The sequence below is a fragment of the Typopeltis vanoorti genome, chromosome 17, assembly GCF_054136105.1.
Source record: "Typopeltis vanoorti isolate ZY-2024b chromosome 17, IOZ_Tvanoo_1.0, whole genome shotgun sequence".
Classification (NCBI taxonomy): domain Eukaryota; kingdom Metazoa; phylum Arthropoda; class Arachnida; order Uropygi; family Thelyphonidae; genus Typopeltis; species Typopeltis vanoorti.
In genome coordinates, this window is record NC_143565.1 from 83389413 (window position 1) to 83407292 (window position 17880).

General features: G+C 34.9%; 1 protein-coding gene across 4 annotated transcripts in view; it reads left to right on the plus strand.

Annotated features, from left to right (window-relative positions):
* Positions 1–17880, plus strand: part of spas (spastin) — a 322787-nt gene that overhangs the window by 265902 nt on the left and 39005 nt on the right. For all 4 annotated transcript variants that reach the window (XM_090407599.1, XM_090407596.1, XM_090407597.1 and 1 more), the window contains one exon: positions 6007–6098. In XM_090407599.1, the coding sequence (XP_090263725.1) occupies positions 6007–6098 (92 nt within the window). The remainder of the gene's footprint in view (positions 1–6006; positions 6099–17880) is intronic.

The following is a 17880-nucleotide window of genomic DNA, read 5'->3' on the forward strand; positions in this document are numbered from 1 at the left end:
TGTCTATTTCCATATTTAATTTACCATCTTCACTAAAAATCGTGCCTAAGTAGCTGAAATGTTTTACTTGTTCCACAGGTTCTCCGTTCACAACACACAGTTTACATTTTCAATGATTCTACCTATGTTCATTGTCTTTGTCTTTTTATTGCTAACATTCATACCATATCGATTACAACAGTTATTCAATTTTGATTAATTAGTCAGGGAATCTTGCAGACTTATAGCGGATTTATTTAGAAGTATAACATCGTCCGCATAAAGCAAAGAGCCGACATTAACATCTCCAATTAACATCCTTGTCTCACACCAGATTTAACATTAAACCATCTTCCTGTGCTTCAATTCTAACTGCTGACTTACAACTCAAAGAGTAAGCATTGCTTGATATAATGCCCCTTTGACACCATATAACCGTAGCATATTGAATAGCTTCTCTCTTGGCACCTTGTCATATGCCTTTTCGAGATCGACAAAACGTAAATATAGATCTTTGTTATATTCCCATGCTTTCTCAACTATTTGTCGTAAAGTAAAGATCTGATCCTGACAGCCTCTATTTGGCCTGAATCCAGCTTGTTCTTCGCCAAGCTTTTCTTCCACAATTCTTCTCAACCGTTTCTCAAGTATACTGGCATAAATTTTGCCAGGAACACTCAGTAGGGAAATAACTCTGTAATTCTCACATTCAGTTTTATTTCCCTTTTTATATATGGTTACTATTAGAGCTCTACTCCAATCATCGGGAATTCGTCCCTCTGTCCAGCCCTTCTGAACTATGCAATGCAGCCACTGTAAGACTTATACCACCATACTTCAGCATTTCTGGTCGAATATCATCTACTCCAGCTGCCTTTCCACATTTCAAGCCTTTGATGACTTTTTCTACTTCAAGTATGATATGTATTCCTGACTGTATGCTTGTTGAGTTTTTTTTTACCACTGTGCTATCACTGCTTGTTTCATTTAGCAATTTTTTGAAGTAATTACTCATACATCAAGGATATCTTTTTCTCTTGTTTTCATGTCACCTTTATCATCTCTAACTCCTTTTACAGCACTCTTTCCTCCATTTCTAAGCTTCTTCAACAACCTCCAGAATATCTTACCACCTTCTTGATATTTATTTTCTATGTTCTTGCCAAAGTCCTCCTGTGACTTTTGTTTAACTAGTTTTACACAGTGTTTAGCTTTCTTACATTTGTCTCTGTATTCTCTGAGAGCACAAGCTGACTTATTTGCCAGGAACTTTTGATATGCTTTCTTCTTTTCCTTCATTGCCTCTTTAACTTCCTGTGTCCACCATGGAGTTCTGATTTTTCTATCCTTGCAGACAACCTCACCACATGCCTCCTCTGGCTGAATCAATCAAGGTTTTCTTCAAGACTTGCCACTGAATCTCCAAGGATTGGTTCCTGCTCTCAAACTCTTTCGTTTTTTCTTCAATAATCTTTGTGTATTTTAGTCTACAGTTCACATCTGAGAGCTGCTCAACTTTTATTCGCTTTAAAACTTTCTTACATGTTATTCTTTACGATATGAAATTCAATTTTATCTTACTCAAGACTAAATAGTGATCACTTCTAATTTCGAATCCTCTGTACACTCTGGTGTCCCGCACCAAGGAGAAAACATTACTATCAGCAATAACATAGTCAATGAGACTTTTCTTATTCCTTGCCTCTTCTCTCCAAGTGAATTTGTGCACACTTTTGGAATATGGATGGTGTAATTCTTACCAAGTACTTCAAAAAAAGAAAAAAAAAAGGTGAAACTGTTACAACAGCAGTTTATTCAACAGCTGTGAAGGAACTGAAGGAGGTACTGAAGGGAACACATCATAGGAAACTGAGCAGAAGCACGTTGCTTCTGCAGGACAATGCAACTGTTCACACTTCTTTTGAAACTCAACAGACAATACACAACTTCAGCTTCCAGTGTCTGCCTCACCCACTCTATTTGCCAAACCTGGCCCCACCTGACTATTTCCTATTCCCAGATTTTAAGAAACACTTAACAGAAACAAAATTTACCATAGATGATGGTCATATCTGCAGCTGAGGACTAGTTTGTGCAACAAGGGAAAAACTTTTTTTTCTCAGAAGATTGCAAAATGATTCATCAGTGTTTAAGAAGTGTATAACACTTCGTGGGAAATATGTAGAATAATGTGTAAGCAACATGGTTCTTCCTCACTTCCTTCATGGTGATTATCACAACTTTTCAGCACACCTTTATATGTTTCTTCTATTCAGTAGTGCTTTTTATTGACCCCTAATAAGTTTTCTCTCCTGACATTACAAATTTATATTTTAGCCATTTTCTTTTCCTGCAACTTCACTTTGAAAGGTTGTATGAACAAAACTTAAAGCAAATATTATGGAATCAATGTTGAGAGAAACATGATCATGTTTCTCTCAACATTGATAATATTCAAAAAAAAAAAAAAAATGTAAGAGTGAGCCATAGTGAGAAAGGTAAGATCAGATCCTGAAAAGAAGTTAATTGAATAGACAAAAGGAAACTGAGAATTCTTTTAATATGTGGAAGGTAAAGGGAAGAATAACCTTAGTGAATATAGATGGTAGGAAAGTGTTTGAATGATCCACAGGAAATAGCTGCGCTATGAAGTAGTCACTTTGGTAAGGTACACATTCCAAACTAACCCATTAGTTTTTCTGGAAGCTGAGGTGGATCTAGATGAAAAGATAGAAGTATTAAAAATATTGCAAGAGCTTGATATAAAACAGATTGAATGGAATGTTACCATAGTTGCTAAAGCAATGTACAAGAGTAATTATTACTCTTGTACATTGCTTTAGTCCCTATTCCAGTTGTCTAACTTTAGTCTCAGCATGAGCATGATTCCTAATGAGTGGAAGAAGGACATAATTCCATTATAAAGGAGCAGATCTAGAACTAATGGAGTTAATTATAGATCCATCTTTACCTCTACAGTAGTAAATCATCGGGTATTGCAGAGGCTAGTTAGGCTCTGCATCTGGATTTGGGTAGATAATAACATTTTGATCTTTCATGGAGGGAAAGCATGGCTTTATTATTGGTGGATCTTGCTATATTTATTTGTTAATGTTTACATTAGAGAGACAAAGTTGAATAAAGTGAACAGACACACCATGATACTACTGGATTTTGCTAAGGCACTATAAGAGTTCATATATGCTATTATATCAACTCAGAGGAATAGATATAAAAATAGCTTGTGACACAGAAAAGTTGCTGATTGACAGGCAGATATCTGATGTATAGAGGAGCTGAGCGTTAGAGAGAGAGAGCCACAGGGTTCTCTCCCTCTCTGCTTGGACCACTTTTGTTAAACTCAGAAGTTTATGACATTGGGTATGGTCTGGAGGGTAATATTCGGTTATTCTGATAATGCAAAAGTTTTATTAGGTGATAAAGAGACATATCTGATATAGAATCCTTGCAGGTCGACTTTGATAAGACCATATCAGAATTACTATGCTCAAATACAGTCAAAAGTTCCATGAAAATGAGAAAACAATAGTTAATGATAGAAACAAACAAGTAGGTAAGGGGATTATACAGTATGGATACAATAGAATAGAGATATTAATGTTTAGGTTCTTCTCATGGCATGTAAATGAAATAAGTTGTTAGTGGACACTTGGGTGCATCTTCATGGAATATTCCCAAGTAAAGGTATGATAGTCATACAGTGCCTAGATACCCAACTTCCTAGAGGTGCCCAAACAAATAGTGAACACTATTGTGGCGAGTTTCTATATGGAGCATTTGGGGGTGGTGGGGAATGCTCTTGACACAGCTACTCTTAAGCATTCCATCTGGTTAAGATTTATTGATGACATGTTCTGTAACCTAAACTATTCCAGAGTGGAATGATGTCTTATTAAAGCCATTATATTGAAACAATTGTTTCAATATAATAATATTGAAGCAATTGATGTTTAAATTCTAGGATATCTATTTTTGAGGATTTAATCCAGAGGAGAAATTTTTTTTTGTTTGTTTGCTCTGGTAAATCGTTTCAGTTTGGAGCAAAAAAAATTTCACTCTCAGAAATTAATGCTCTAAAATGTGTGTGTGTGTGTAATTTCTGGATCAGAGCAAAAAAAAATAAAATAATGCTCCACCTAAAAACGTGCATGCACGCGAGCACACACAAAATATCTGTATATACATTTATTTCTGGAGATATATTTCCAGGTTGGAGCAAAAAAAAAAGGTGTGTGTGAGAGAAAGAAAGACAGTAGTCTGACCTATCTCAACACTTTAACACATTTTCCTAAAGTTTTTCTTTCATAGCATGCAGAAAATTAACTCACATAGGCAAGATACATTTGCACATTTCCACCTCCTCTTCCCCAGCAATGTTGATATTATAAAAACACTTGCTAAGCAAAGCTATCAGTCTCTTCTGACCAGATATTTATCACAGATTATCACAGAAATATATCTGACAGCTTATCTAGTGTGTATGATTGCAACATATTCCAATCTATATGTTGAAATACTTAATCTCATCACAGCCCACAAATCCCCTCAGCATATAGTAATGCTGTCACTGTTTTTATATCAGAGACACCTCAGGCAGAGGGTGTGTGTGTGGGGGGGGGGGGGGAACCTTCAAGAAATGCATGCCCTGTTCAGCTTTCAAACCTTGTAACTTGCTATTTTTATCCATTTACCTAAAGATATATACGAAATTTGTTGCACCATCAAATTTTGTATATATTCACCTACTCCAAAAAAACAAATTCATCCTCCCACAACTATGGACACTGAGGTCTAGCAGACTATGCCATGAATGCCACCCATGGAATTAAATGGGAGGGAAACAATTACTGTGCTTCATTCACCATTGCAAACATGATTTGTTATGGACTTGCCAGCTGTTCTTAAAAACCAAGTTAATCCAATAAATGTAGAGAAGTATCACAACACATTTCATTGTTAGGTTAATTTAAAGTTAGGTTAATTATTTCTAGTTCCTTTGTGTTGCGTGTATGTGTTTACAGTTTTATATTTTATATTATATTGTGATGTTTCTATAATATAAATGAAATATTGGAGTCTTTCTTGGGGAAGTTTATTCTTTTATGCTGTGCTTCATTTTCATTAAACTTTGAACACAGACACACTTCTGTCCTCCTTGTTATACTTTGCTATAATTCTTTGATATCAATTTGCTATTCAGCAACATTTTAAATGTGTCTGCAAAATCCTGAAAAATCACTGCATGCATTGCTCTTATTGATTGTGCTTTTTTACTTTATAAACATGACCGTATTACTGAAATAGTAATAACCTTCAGCAGATTCATGCTGATCATAAATAACACTGTTATCTAATTTTATAAATGAGTCCTTTCACTCTTTAAGGGATCTTTCAGTTGTAAGGACTCACATTGAACAGTGTTATTCTCATTGTTTTCTCCTTCCTTATTATTCTAGTCACTTTCCTAACTTTATACATATTCTTCATGCAGCTGCTCTGTGGTGTCTCGATGACCTCTACTCTCTACTCACCAGTTATCCAAATATCTCTTGCATCCTTTATTTCCTCATGTAGTCCCATCAGTGGAATTTACAGTCTTATGTCTGTGGATCTGAGTCAAAACTTTATACTTTGCCATATTAAAGTAGCATCCTGAGAATTTTTTTACATTGCATGTATTTGTCATTATGGGATACTTAGAGCTGCAAGCAGCTTGTGATATGAGTTTCTTTTTAGCATAAAAAATAATCATAAAGATATTTTCATTGCATTCTTTTGTTTGGTTACACTAGTGTAAAAATATATAAAGGTAATTTGTCAAGTATAATATAAGTTAACTGTGCAAACTTAAGAAATTACAGCTACGAACAAACAGTATAAGATTACTTTTGTTGTGTGTGTAAAAAAATTATCAAGCATATTGTCACATTTACTAAAGTACTACCATTATAGACATTTGCATAATAAATGTTTGAGCATCCTGATTATATTGAAATATTTTTTTAGATGAGGTAGACTCCTTGCTTAATGAAAGAAAGGAAAACGAGCACGAGGCTAGTCGGAGGCTGAAAACTGAATTTTTAGTGGAATTTGATGGGGTGAGTAATTACTGTACTCACATAACTTTTGCTTGAATGTTATAATTGTGAGAATAGATGATATCCTTTGGTCATTTATATGTTAGAAACTCATTATAGCAAATCCATTGGAACTGAAGAAACAATTCTAGTGCAATGCAAGGTTTGCTTGTGTTTTGTTTCCTCTTTCCTTCCCAACAGAGAACAGAGTAAAACCTTGTCAGATTCAGGATAATTGGAGTAGAGTTCTTATAATACCCATCTATAAAATAGAAAGAAAAAAAAAAAGAAGAAAACTGAATGAAAATTACAGTAGAATTTCCCTACTGCATATTCCAGGTAAGATTTATGCAAGCATTGAAGAGGCTAAGAAAAATGATATCATTATTAGGGAAACTTGGAGAAGCTGGTTTTATGCCAAATAAGAGGGGGACAGTAGGGAAGGTTGTCAGGATCAGTGTTTTTTTTAGACAAATAATCAAGAAAAATTCTGTTTGATTTGTAGATTGGGAAAAGCATTTGATATTGGTACCAGGAGGAAAGTTGCTTAAAAGCCTACAATTATATAGTGTAAATCAGACATTATACAACGCGACATATAGATATTCAAGTAAATCAGCTGTTAAAATTAAAGGAGGTATACAAGATGTCTTGATATATAGATTGAGATATAAGACAAGTATGCATGATATCTGTTCTGTTATTCATCTATGTGGGTCACATTATGAAAGAAAGTGGCTTTAAACCTGATATCAGAATTGGAAATAATCAGTTCAGTTCCTTGCTTTATACATATGTTACTTTTAAATAAACCCATTACAGCCTTCAGGATCATTTAACTAAATTGAATAACTAACAAGTTTGGTATAGCAAAATCAGCAGTAAATAAGGCAAAAATTATGAACAGGAATCTGGAAAACATTGACTGCATTCTCAATGGAGAACCAATATAACAAGTAAAATATTTCAACTGTTCAGTGAAATTTTTAGTAAAGATGGCTAATTAAATTGGAAATAAATAACATAAACAAAGCTGATATGGTGAGGTGCCAGTTGTATACATTTATGTGGAAGAAGAGAGAGTTTGGTCTGAACACTAAACTATCAGCATATAAATCAGTGTTCAAACTAGTTTTAATTTATAGATGAGGGTGTTTGGATTTGAAATTAAATGGTTGATTAAAGACTAGAAAAAAAGAGAATTCCGAGAAAAATTGGGAGAGTGAACAGATGGCATTAGTGACTGAATCATGTTAAAAATGAAGATCAGTGTTTGATATCAGCATGATAAATGTTCTAAGATGACCAAGATCTAAGTGATTGATGGAATCAATTAGAAAACTGAAATATTAGATTAGATGTGATGACCATATTTGATAATTCGAAAAAAAATTGTTAACATAGGCAACTGATAATAATTCAAAATAATCATATAATATTTATTGCATTAATACTACCATATCAGTTGTAATTATTCAGGCATCATGCTCTTGAGAAAAATCCAAATTACAGCTAGGTCTACTGCTGTCCCCTTCAGTGCCCAATTCCTTTGGTTACAAGGGTAGCTGAATGAAAGCATCCATGGCTGAACTTCTTTTCCTTTGGAAAGATCTGACATTGCTTGCCAGAGAATGACTAATTTAGAATACCCTGCTTTTGATGGCCTCTGGATCAAGGTTTCCTTGCTTCCCATTTAGTAGCATTCATTTGCTGCATTTACTGGTCTCCAAACGTCAATAACCACTTCACCTTTCTCCATTTCATCTTGATTTCCTGGAGACAGTCAAGCTTCCTATGAAGCTTGACTGTCTTCTTAGGTGACCTTAATGCCCACAATTGTAGCTGGCTCCTCTTTTCCAACATCGCCAACCAAGCTGGACAAGATGCAAGAGTTTTGTTATGAGCAAATAATATAACACAAATTTTACATCTATCAATCAAAGTTCCTGATAATCCTTCACTTTTCCAATGCTCTTGATCTCTTTTCAATCATTTCTCCTTCCAGATACATCTAAAGAGGCAATCTCTCCTCTTGGTAACTCAGACCACAGTATTCTGCATGCCTCCTCCTTCCAGCAACACTCAGCCTTATGTCCTTTGGCACTATGAATGTGCCAAGTTGGACAATCTCCAGAATTTCTACCTCTCCTTTCTATAGTCTATTGCTTGCTTCTGCTCAACTGACCCAAACACCTGCTCTGAGCAAGAAATTTTCCTCACTGACATGAAGGCCTTCATCCCTTATTCTACTCCAAATCCTCATCACTTTCCATGCTCTCTCTCATCCTGATGGCACCACTGATACAGCACCAAAAGATAAAGGCTTACGATGCTCCATATCAGATTGAAGCATCATAAGCCTCTTGTAGTTTTTCAGAAAATAGACAGAAAATTACTAAATAACTTGTACAAAGTCTTCTGGGCCTGATAACACCTCTCTACAGTTGTATTTATTGTGCTCCAGAGCTAATGCTTATCCTGTATCATCTCTGCAATCTTCATAGAGATGCATAAAGATCTTTTAGCTGGTAATCATATATCCAGCCTGTTTCAAAAAAAAAAAAAAAAGTACATCAAACTTCTGATGAGGCTCACCAGTTCATGAGCACCAGTATGGATTTCCCCCAATCTACATCCATGGCTGAACTTTTAGCATGCATTACCCACCACTGAAAATGTGGCATGGAAATGTTCAGTGGTGGGTAATGTGCTGTTACTCCTAGCATCAAGCCTGCTAAACAAATTGCCATCCTTTGGTCTACCACCATGATCTGTAATTGGGTAGCCAGCTTTCTTTCTGGTCATTCATTGCACGTCATAGTGGATGGATCCCTCTCTTCAAGCTTCACCACCAGTGCAGAAATGTCTTGTGAATCTATATTTTTTCTCCTGTATATAAATGACCAGCTTTCAATCGCCACTAATTCTATTTATCACTTTGCAGATGATAGTACTCTCCATTCATCCTTCTCATTTGAAAAACATACATTGCTGAGACATCTCAAGCTTCAAGATCATCTAAAACCAGCTTTAAACATTAACATACAAACCTTCTTCAGTTTCTCTTTTTCCCTTTGGTGCCACCAAAATGACTTTCCGTTTCTCTTGCAAAAGGTGATCTTAGATCACCTATCATCATCAGTAATACAGATAATCAGACAAGATCAGATCTTGCATTTATCTTCGGTCTCTCATAGCATCACATCAGCATCCTAAAAAACTAGGCATTCTCTTCCATTCAAGATACTGTTTTACACCCACCTATCTACTAACGCTATACAAATCCCACTGCCCATTCTTAGAATACTGCTTGCATATTTGAGGTGGTATACCTAAAACCTCCCTAAAATTCTTGTTGCCATTCAGAGAGGAGTAATTTTTGCTCATAAGTAATCCATCTCTTACAGACTCACTTCAACCTCTATCTCCTAGATGAAGTGTTTCAGCAGTGTCTGTTCAGCAAGTACTTCAATGATCACTGCTCCACTGATATGGTAACAACCATTCCTCAACTTTCTTTTGCAGCTGTTAAAACAAAAGCAGCAGCTTTCTGCTATTCTTTGTAGTGCAATTACAGATTTGCTAAACATGCTTCTCTTCCTCTTATTCTCTATGACCTTTGTACTGTGAATTTAGTTAGCACAGTAGTAGTGTTCTTAGTCGTGTTACAAATTTTTTTTTTTAAAAATCTTTTCCACTCCTAAGCTCAAGTTATATTCAAGTGCAATTTGCATTTAAAAAAAATCTCTTCCGAAACAACTTATAAACAGGTTTGAATTTCAAGGGAATGTGGATACATCTATTTCACTATCAGTGTATCCATGGATAGTGAAAATAGTGTGAAGTGTGCATGCTGACCATAAGTCATAAAAATTTCATGAAATCGCCAGTAAAAAGATAGACTAATCAAGAAGAACATGAACAGTTGGCATGATAAGTACTTCTACTGAATGTTTTTGTTATGACTTTGAAGGTGAACATGAAGTTCTGTTTTACCTCCCACTCATAACAGTACAAAGTAAATACAGGGAAAAAGTATATTTGAGTTTTTCAACTAGAAGCAGTGACTGAAATGAGATCTGCATCACCTGGTGATAGCTAACCCCCACCCCCATTCAGATTGAAAGGAAGACGATTTCCAACACTCATTCTACCTGCTAAGAAATATCCCACAAGGTATTGTCATGAGTATCCAAGCATCATGAGATGTTTGTATACTCATCTATGATGGAGGTGATAGAGAATGTTTTGGTATTCTATTACAATACTGTACAAAATTTTCAGTGAAACATGTCACAGCTTTGGTTAACCTAAAGTTTTGCATGTGATTTTTTTAAATTATGAACAAAAACAAGCCACGTGAAAATATAAGTTTGGTCAGCTTATATGTTCTCAGCAGTGAAAGGGTTAATTTATAATGCAGAAAAGGAAATAAGAATCCTGAAATGTACTTTTGTTTGAAATATTAGTTTAAGATTAATATGGAATGTTTTTGTTTTCTTGCATTTAATGAAGTAAAACAAGGATGACTAAGAAAATCAAATAAGAATTGCGGTGAAAAGGGGGAGGAAAACAGTTGCATGAGAGTATAAGGCTCAGACTAGGTGAGTGGCTAGTATTGAAGGGAGCGAAAAATTAGAATATGAGAGAAGATTAAGTGTTGCAGTCTAAGGAGAGTCAAGTTTTTTTGATATGTGGCTAATATGAGATAAAATGATTGTGGACCTTGCTGGATGGTGATGATAGTCACCAAAGGAGATGACAATACTCAAGCTAGTTAATGATCACTTTATTATGGTGTTTCATCATAGTAAAGCAGGCTTTATTCCTAGATGGATTAGGAGAAGTTAATGAAGATGCATTCTGAATAATGAGCAGTCTATATATGAATAAGGCACAAGATGCTACATGAGATTTATTTCACCATGCAGTTTAAGGAAATGTGTTAAGGAATGAGCTTCCATTAACCTGACAGTTAGTCTTGCAATGTGGCATGTTCCTAATCAGTGGAAGGAGGGTAAGATAGTACCCATTGCATGAAAGCGGTAGTAGAATGGAAGTATCAAACTGTAGATCACTGTGTATTTCTGTGGTTGTTAAGATTTTGGAAAAATAAAAATTGATAAGAATTTGCATGCAGACGAGGGCAGTATTATTTATGCAAACCAGCATGGATTTGTTAGAAGACATTTGTTTCAGTAATGTGGTTGCCTTTTGTAATAAAGTAACAAGTAATGAATGAGGGTAAGAGATATATTTTTTTATTTTGAAAAGGATGCCATATAAATTGGTACTGTACGCCCACAGATGTGAGACCCTTCGATGCTTCTGCACGTCATAAGAAGGAGAATCTATTCCAATAATAGGGTAATCAATCCATCTTATGGGATGAGTTGTTTATTATTACACGTCGGAAAATTAACTTTTCTTTTATGAACATTGTAGTTTTTAAAGTGGTAACTATTTTGCTTGTATAACAGTCGAAAAATTTTAATTATAAAGCACATGATTTCGCGTGTTGGTGACCAATTCGTACATCCTTTATTTCTTTTTCCCCTTCAGCATGAATTGACTCTTCTTGGCAGGTTACTAGACTTGGCTCTTTGATCTGTGGTCAGACAGTATTTAAGTTGCAACCCATTTGTCTTGATGCGTTACTGTGGACATTGACTAGCAAAGGAGAGACTTCAGTCTCTCCTTTGTTTATGAGGAGAGACTGAAGGTATGCAAACTAGTTTGGTGGATAGAAGACCACAGGATATGATTGAGACATTTAATCTTTTGAAAGCTATTCATCAGATTGACATGATGGGGAGATTTTTCACATACAGTCATCCCTTGACTTATGTCTGTTCGAGTTATGTCCTTTTGAAGATACATCTGTGATCCCATAAAGGAATAAATAACATTTTCGGCTATACTTTCGAACAAGACGCAAGCGAGTATAAGGTAAAGCATCCACAGTGGCAACATCCCTCGGCAGTTGGCAGGTGTCTTCAACAGTTCCTCTGTTGATTTTGTGTTAAAGAAATGGGTTATTTGTGTATTTATCATTAAATATTTCGCAATGTTTTGTGCAACATGGCCCCTACATGCACAATCAAAAAAACCTAGTGAAGAATCACAGAAAAAGAGGTGAGCAATTGATCTTGAAACAAAGTTGCAAGTTATAAAACAACATGAAGCTGTTAAGCTCATCAATTGGATCGCAGGATCTGCTTCCATTAAATCGACGATAGTGACGAAGCAACAACAAGGTTCTATCGGTGATATGGAAAAGCTACTTGCATCATGGGTAGAGGACCTGAACCAAAAGCACATACCCTTTAGCACTGTGATCATAACTGCTAAGGCACTTAGGCTCTTCAACATGTTGAAGAAGAAAGCAGAACCCAATTATGACTACGAATTCAATGCTTCTTTCAGTTGGTTCATGAGATTCAAGCAGCATTTTGCGCTGCATAAAGTGAAATGTATGGGAATCTGCAAGTGCTGAGAAGGGTGCCAAGGAGTTTGTGGAAAAATTGGATAAAATTATTATGGAGGAAAATTATTTGCCACAGCAAATATTTAATATGGATGAGATGTCCTTGTTTAGGGAAAAAAGGCTCCAGTGGACATTCATCCACAAAAAGCTAAAATTTATACCTAGTTTCAAAGCTCTTAATGCCCGTATTACGATTCTGTTACGGGTAATGTGGCTGGATATAAACTGAAACCATCTGTGATATGGCACAGTGAGAATCCACAAATCTTCAAAAACATTGGGAAGCATACTCCCAGTTCATTATCAGAGTAATAAGAAGTCATGGATGACTCAAAAATTATTTGAGGATGCCTTAATCAACTATTATAATGAGAAAGGAAGAGGGAAAAGAAGAAAAAAGTTATAACGAGGAAAAATGAGAAAAGGAAGAGGTAAAAGAGAAACAGGAAGAGGTAGTTAAACAAAAATGAGTGAAATAAAAAGCTACTGTGTGAAAGAAAATGTAGAATTTAAAATTTTATTAATTCTAGATAATGCTCCAGGTCATCCATCTTATAGCGGTGATCTTCAAGTTCAAGGTCATGTTTCTCCCTCACTACTTCATTGATCCAACCAATGGATGAGGGAGTTCTTGCACTGTTTAAGGCTTATTATCCATGAAAAAATTTTTCACAAGCCATTTCTGCTACTGAAGGAAATGACCAGACTCATGCAATTCTGGAAAACATTCAGTATTTATCATGCTATTAAAAATATTGCTGTGGCTTGGGACAAAGTGACCTCTCAATGTATGAGTGTCATATAGAAAAAGACATTAAAAAGGTTTGCGCATGATTTTGGAAGTTTGTAATAGTGGGCCTAGCAAACAATCTGAATCTCGAAGTGAATAATGGTGACATAATTCAACTCATAGAAAGTTTCCCTGAAGAGTTGAATTGGTTGAACTGGAGGAACAACTGTTGCAGAAGAGGAAAAACGAGAAAAGGAAGAGGGAAAAGAGAAACAGGAAGAGGTAGTTAAACAATTTACAGTGAAGGATCTTGTAGAAATGTTCTTTGCAGTTATGTTCTCAAAATGGCTGAAGACATGGACCCAGTGTTGAACACTACTTGATAATAGAAATGAGAGTACATGACACATTTGCTTGCTGTGAACAAATTTATAATGAAAAGAAGAGGAATAAGCAAAGCATGTTGGACATGTTCATCAAAAAAAACGAAGGTTACACCAGAAGAGCTACAGCCTGATCATTCACACAGGGAAGGTAATGAAGATGTTTGAAGATGTGATTGTGGAGGAAGATTTCGGTGATTATTCTCCTGTTTTATAGCGGCAGTTTATAATCAGGTTTAAAAATTAAAATGACAGTATATTTATTATGGTTAAGTCCCTAACCCCTTTAACTCTGTTGATTTAATGTATCGACTTATGTCCTGCTGGATGGAACGGGACCCGGATGTAAGTTGAGGGATGACTATTATTACTTTGAAGCCTCAGAGTCTGATGACTCATAATTTATGTTCTTTAACCAGATGTCCCTTAAAGGTAGCACTGCTACCCACCATAATAGCACTGATCAACAAATTCATTGGAGATCCAGAATAATAATAATAATTAGCTCCTGAATAAATCCATTATTAGTTTGCAGAATTTCTTAACTGAATGGGAAAAAAACTTACTATAACAAATATGGCATGAAAATTAGCATTAAAAAGAAATGGGAAGGAATGTTGAGAACTTCAACTGCATTCTGAATGGAGAATCTACAGAACAAGTAAAACATTTCAGCTATTTAGACATAATGTTAGTGATGACAGTGGCAAATTAAATATGGAAATAGATAATAGATTAAACAAAACTGATATCATTTATTCCACATAAATTTATTCAGTTAACTGAATAAATTTGTCAAAATAAGAGAGAAATTAGTGAAAATGCCTAAACTATCAGTGTTGGTTAAACATTATTGGTTAAACTATTTAAACCAATTTTAACTTATTGATCTGAAAACTTTATTAGGAGTAAACAGTTGATCAAAGACTGGAGATCACAACAGATCACTGGAAAAATTTTATTAAAAATAAAGATATTGGAAAGGAAATTTGTTAGCATTTATGAAAGTGTAAATGGAGCTAATCTCAGTTGCAGAAATTTTTTTTCACTTGTAAATTATAATAGGCAAGAAATTATATTTTTCTTTTAATCCTATACCCAAGTATAAGCAAACAAACTTTGCACGTGAAATATCTTCCTATATAAAGACTGTTGACTTCACATCACTTGCCTTACTATCCCATAATGCAAAGCACATTATCTTTTGGACATTTATATTGCCATACAGTATTGTAAGGGTTACTGCCAGTTTTGACTGTTGTTGAGGTCTTTTAAGTGGAAGCTAGATCCTGGATGATACTAAGATTCCTCAAACTTTGAAATTGGTCCAGGTAGTAACTAACTCTTCCCATATTGCATACTAATATTCACTTTCAAAAGGAAGTGTGCTTTGCATTATTGGGATACTAAGGCAAATCGATGTGAAGTCTATGGCCTTTATATACAAGTAGCTTAGTTGAGAAGATACTTCACTTATAAACTTTTGCTTACACTTAAGTATATGGTTAAAACTAGAATATAATTTATCTGTTATAATTTATTAGAGCTAATATTAAGTGGCATGGTGACCTAAATAGAATGGAAGAGGAAAGATTAGCAAAGCAGGTGTTTGATACCAGTATGGTAGTAAAAAGACCCAGAAGAACACGAAGATCTAGGTGCACGTGTGTAGTTAGACGCGCCTTAGACTGAAATCTAAGATCTGACAACATTGGAGTTCTGGAAAATAACTGACTAATTTGGAGGAAAATTGTCAATAGGAAATTAGTAAAGTTTTCATGTAACACTATCACTGTATCCTTGTGCACCTTGAAGGTACGTAGCAGGAATTTGATGATAGTTTCATTTGTATGTGCATATTAATTGAATGTTGTAAGCATTCTATATTAATTTAAGAAGCTATTATTTGTTGTAAATAAAAGTACAATTTATATGTCTTTCTTTTCTTTGCACTCTTCTGTCAATCATTTTGTTATTCTGTATGTATTATTTATTATTTTTAATAGAACCATGCTCACTGATGTAAGATGGACAAAAATGTGAAAGCAACAACATGCCTTTGTAGATAGATATGTAGATTTGGGCTACTGAGACAGTTGATGTGTAGTCAACAGCTTCTATATACAAGTACACTAGTTGTGAAGATACTTCACTCACAAACTTTGATTTGTGCATCAAAATCTGAAAATGATTGAAATATTATTAATTTTTCTACCTAAAAGTTGCAGAAAAGAGATAGTCTGACGTTATTTGCCTATGTATCAAATATTTATTAAGTAATGCTTTTTCTGAAATACCGTTCTAAATCCTTTTAAGGGACTTTTGCTTAATTGCAGAAAAAATTGTTCTACCATAAATATACCTGATACTGAATTTCAACAATAAAAATTGTGTGCAAGTTACATTGTTTTTCTGCAACTGGTTACAATTGTAATTTTCAGTTTTCATGGAATTTTGATTGACTTTCCTAAAACTGAATTATGAAGTATTTTAGTCACCATGAAAAGTACTTAGGACAATTTCAGAAGAATGCAGAGAGAGAGAGAGCTCATATAACAGGGTTGAGATATTGGAGGAAATTCAGCTTAGATAAAATTTAAGGTATCTTTAAGTGGAACATTGGTGAATAAAAAGGGAACATCAACTGACATGTTATGTCAATGTGTATGTGAGGTTTTCTGTACCAACAAGTGTTGCCAGTATATTGGGAAAGCACTTTGGCTTAGTATTTGGCTAATTTGTATGTGGGTGAATCAATACCATCTACAATTGGGCATAATGGCATATTTTTTTGTTCTGTTGTTATTTCATATTGTCTTCCATTTGTGTCAGTTTCATAATAATGGCACATTTTTGTGGATTTTTGGTAGCTGGTATATCTAGGATGGAAGATCTTGAATTGTATGGTTTAGTTTATTGGTAATTTCCACAGGCTGGAAGGTGATCTTTTTAAGAAACCTGTGAAGAGTTATAGTCTCTGTATGGATGGGATCATAAATCCAAAGGAAGGTAGGTGGAATGATCCTTAAGCAGAGAGGTAAGTTTATATGTGTGTAATTTCAGTAGTTTAGAACTACAGCTGTGTGTCCCCTATATCCACTTTCATAATTACTATGCATAGATCTAGTACCTGGATTCCATGGGGATGAAGGTGACTAAGAATTTTTTTTTAGTACATGGCTGGAAAGGAGAGAAAGGTCAAAGGGACGTCTGAAAATTGAATAAAATGTGGTTAGCAAGATGTTGGGACTAAATTTTTTGCTGGAGGATGGTGAATGGGTTACCAGAATTGGTTGTGAGTGTTACATTTGTGAATGAGTTCAAAGAAAGATATGATAGGTGTTGTGTGAACATTCATTACAGTGAATGATACCTGAAAAATAATAATCTTCACATAGGTGTTGATGTATACTATAATGAATCCTATAGGTTATTTCTTCTGATAAGCAAACTTAAATATGACGCCTTTTTACTTGAGATGCCATAACAGTAACTGCAAAAAGAAAGCATTCCAAAGTAAAATCAAAAGTAACTATGCATTATTTACAAATAAATAATGAAGAAAACTCAATTTGCAATGTAAACTGCAGTAATGTTAATTTATGTTAAGGGAAAACACTTGCGTATGAAATTATTGCTTTTCATAAATGGAAAAAATATTTCCATTCACATCTCAAAATGTTTCTTTATACTCTTTTCATGCACTTTTATCTCATCTTGGTAACTCTTATCTTGGATCTTATCCAGGTTGTCCTTTGGAAAATACACCATACACCTAGCTACTTGTGTCCTTTGGCATTATAATGGTAAAAATAGGATGATCCCCCCCCCCTCTACTTCTCCTTTCTGCAGTGTGATTGCTGTTTCATCTCTCCTTATCCAAAAACCTGAACTCACCATGCTACAAATAATTCTTGCTTGCATGAAGATCATCCCCATTCCATTATTCAGAACACTAACCACACTGACCAAGGCAAATCACCTCTTCCTCTATTTTGCTGGGAAAAGATCAGAGGAAGCAATGTTGTGAGCTGTTTTGATATAGCAGGAGATAATAGCTTGAGTCCTTAATAGCTTAGATAATACAGTTTGATGGCATGCCCCAGAATATGTTGAAAATTTGCACTCCCAAATTAACAGCCATACAAATGACACAGGATATCTTTATTTGCTTCACATCTGGCAACTACCCAAGAAGCATAG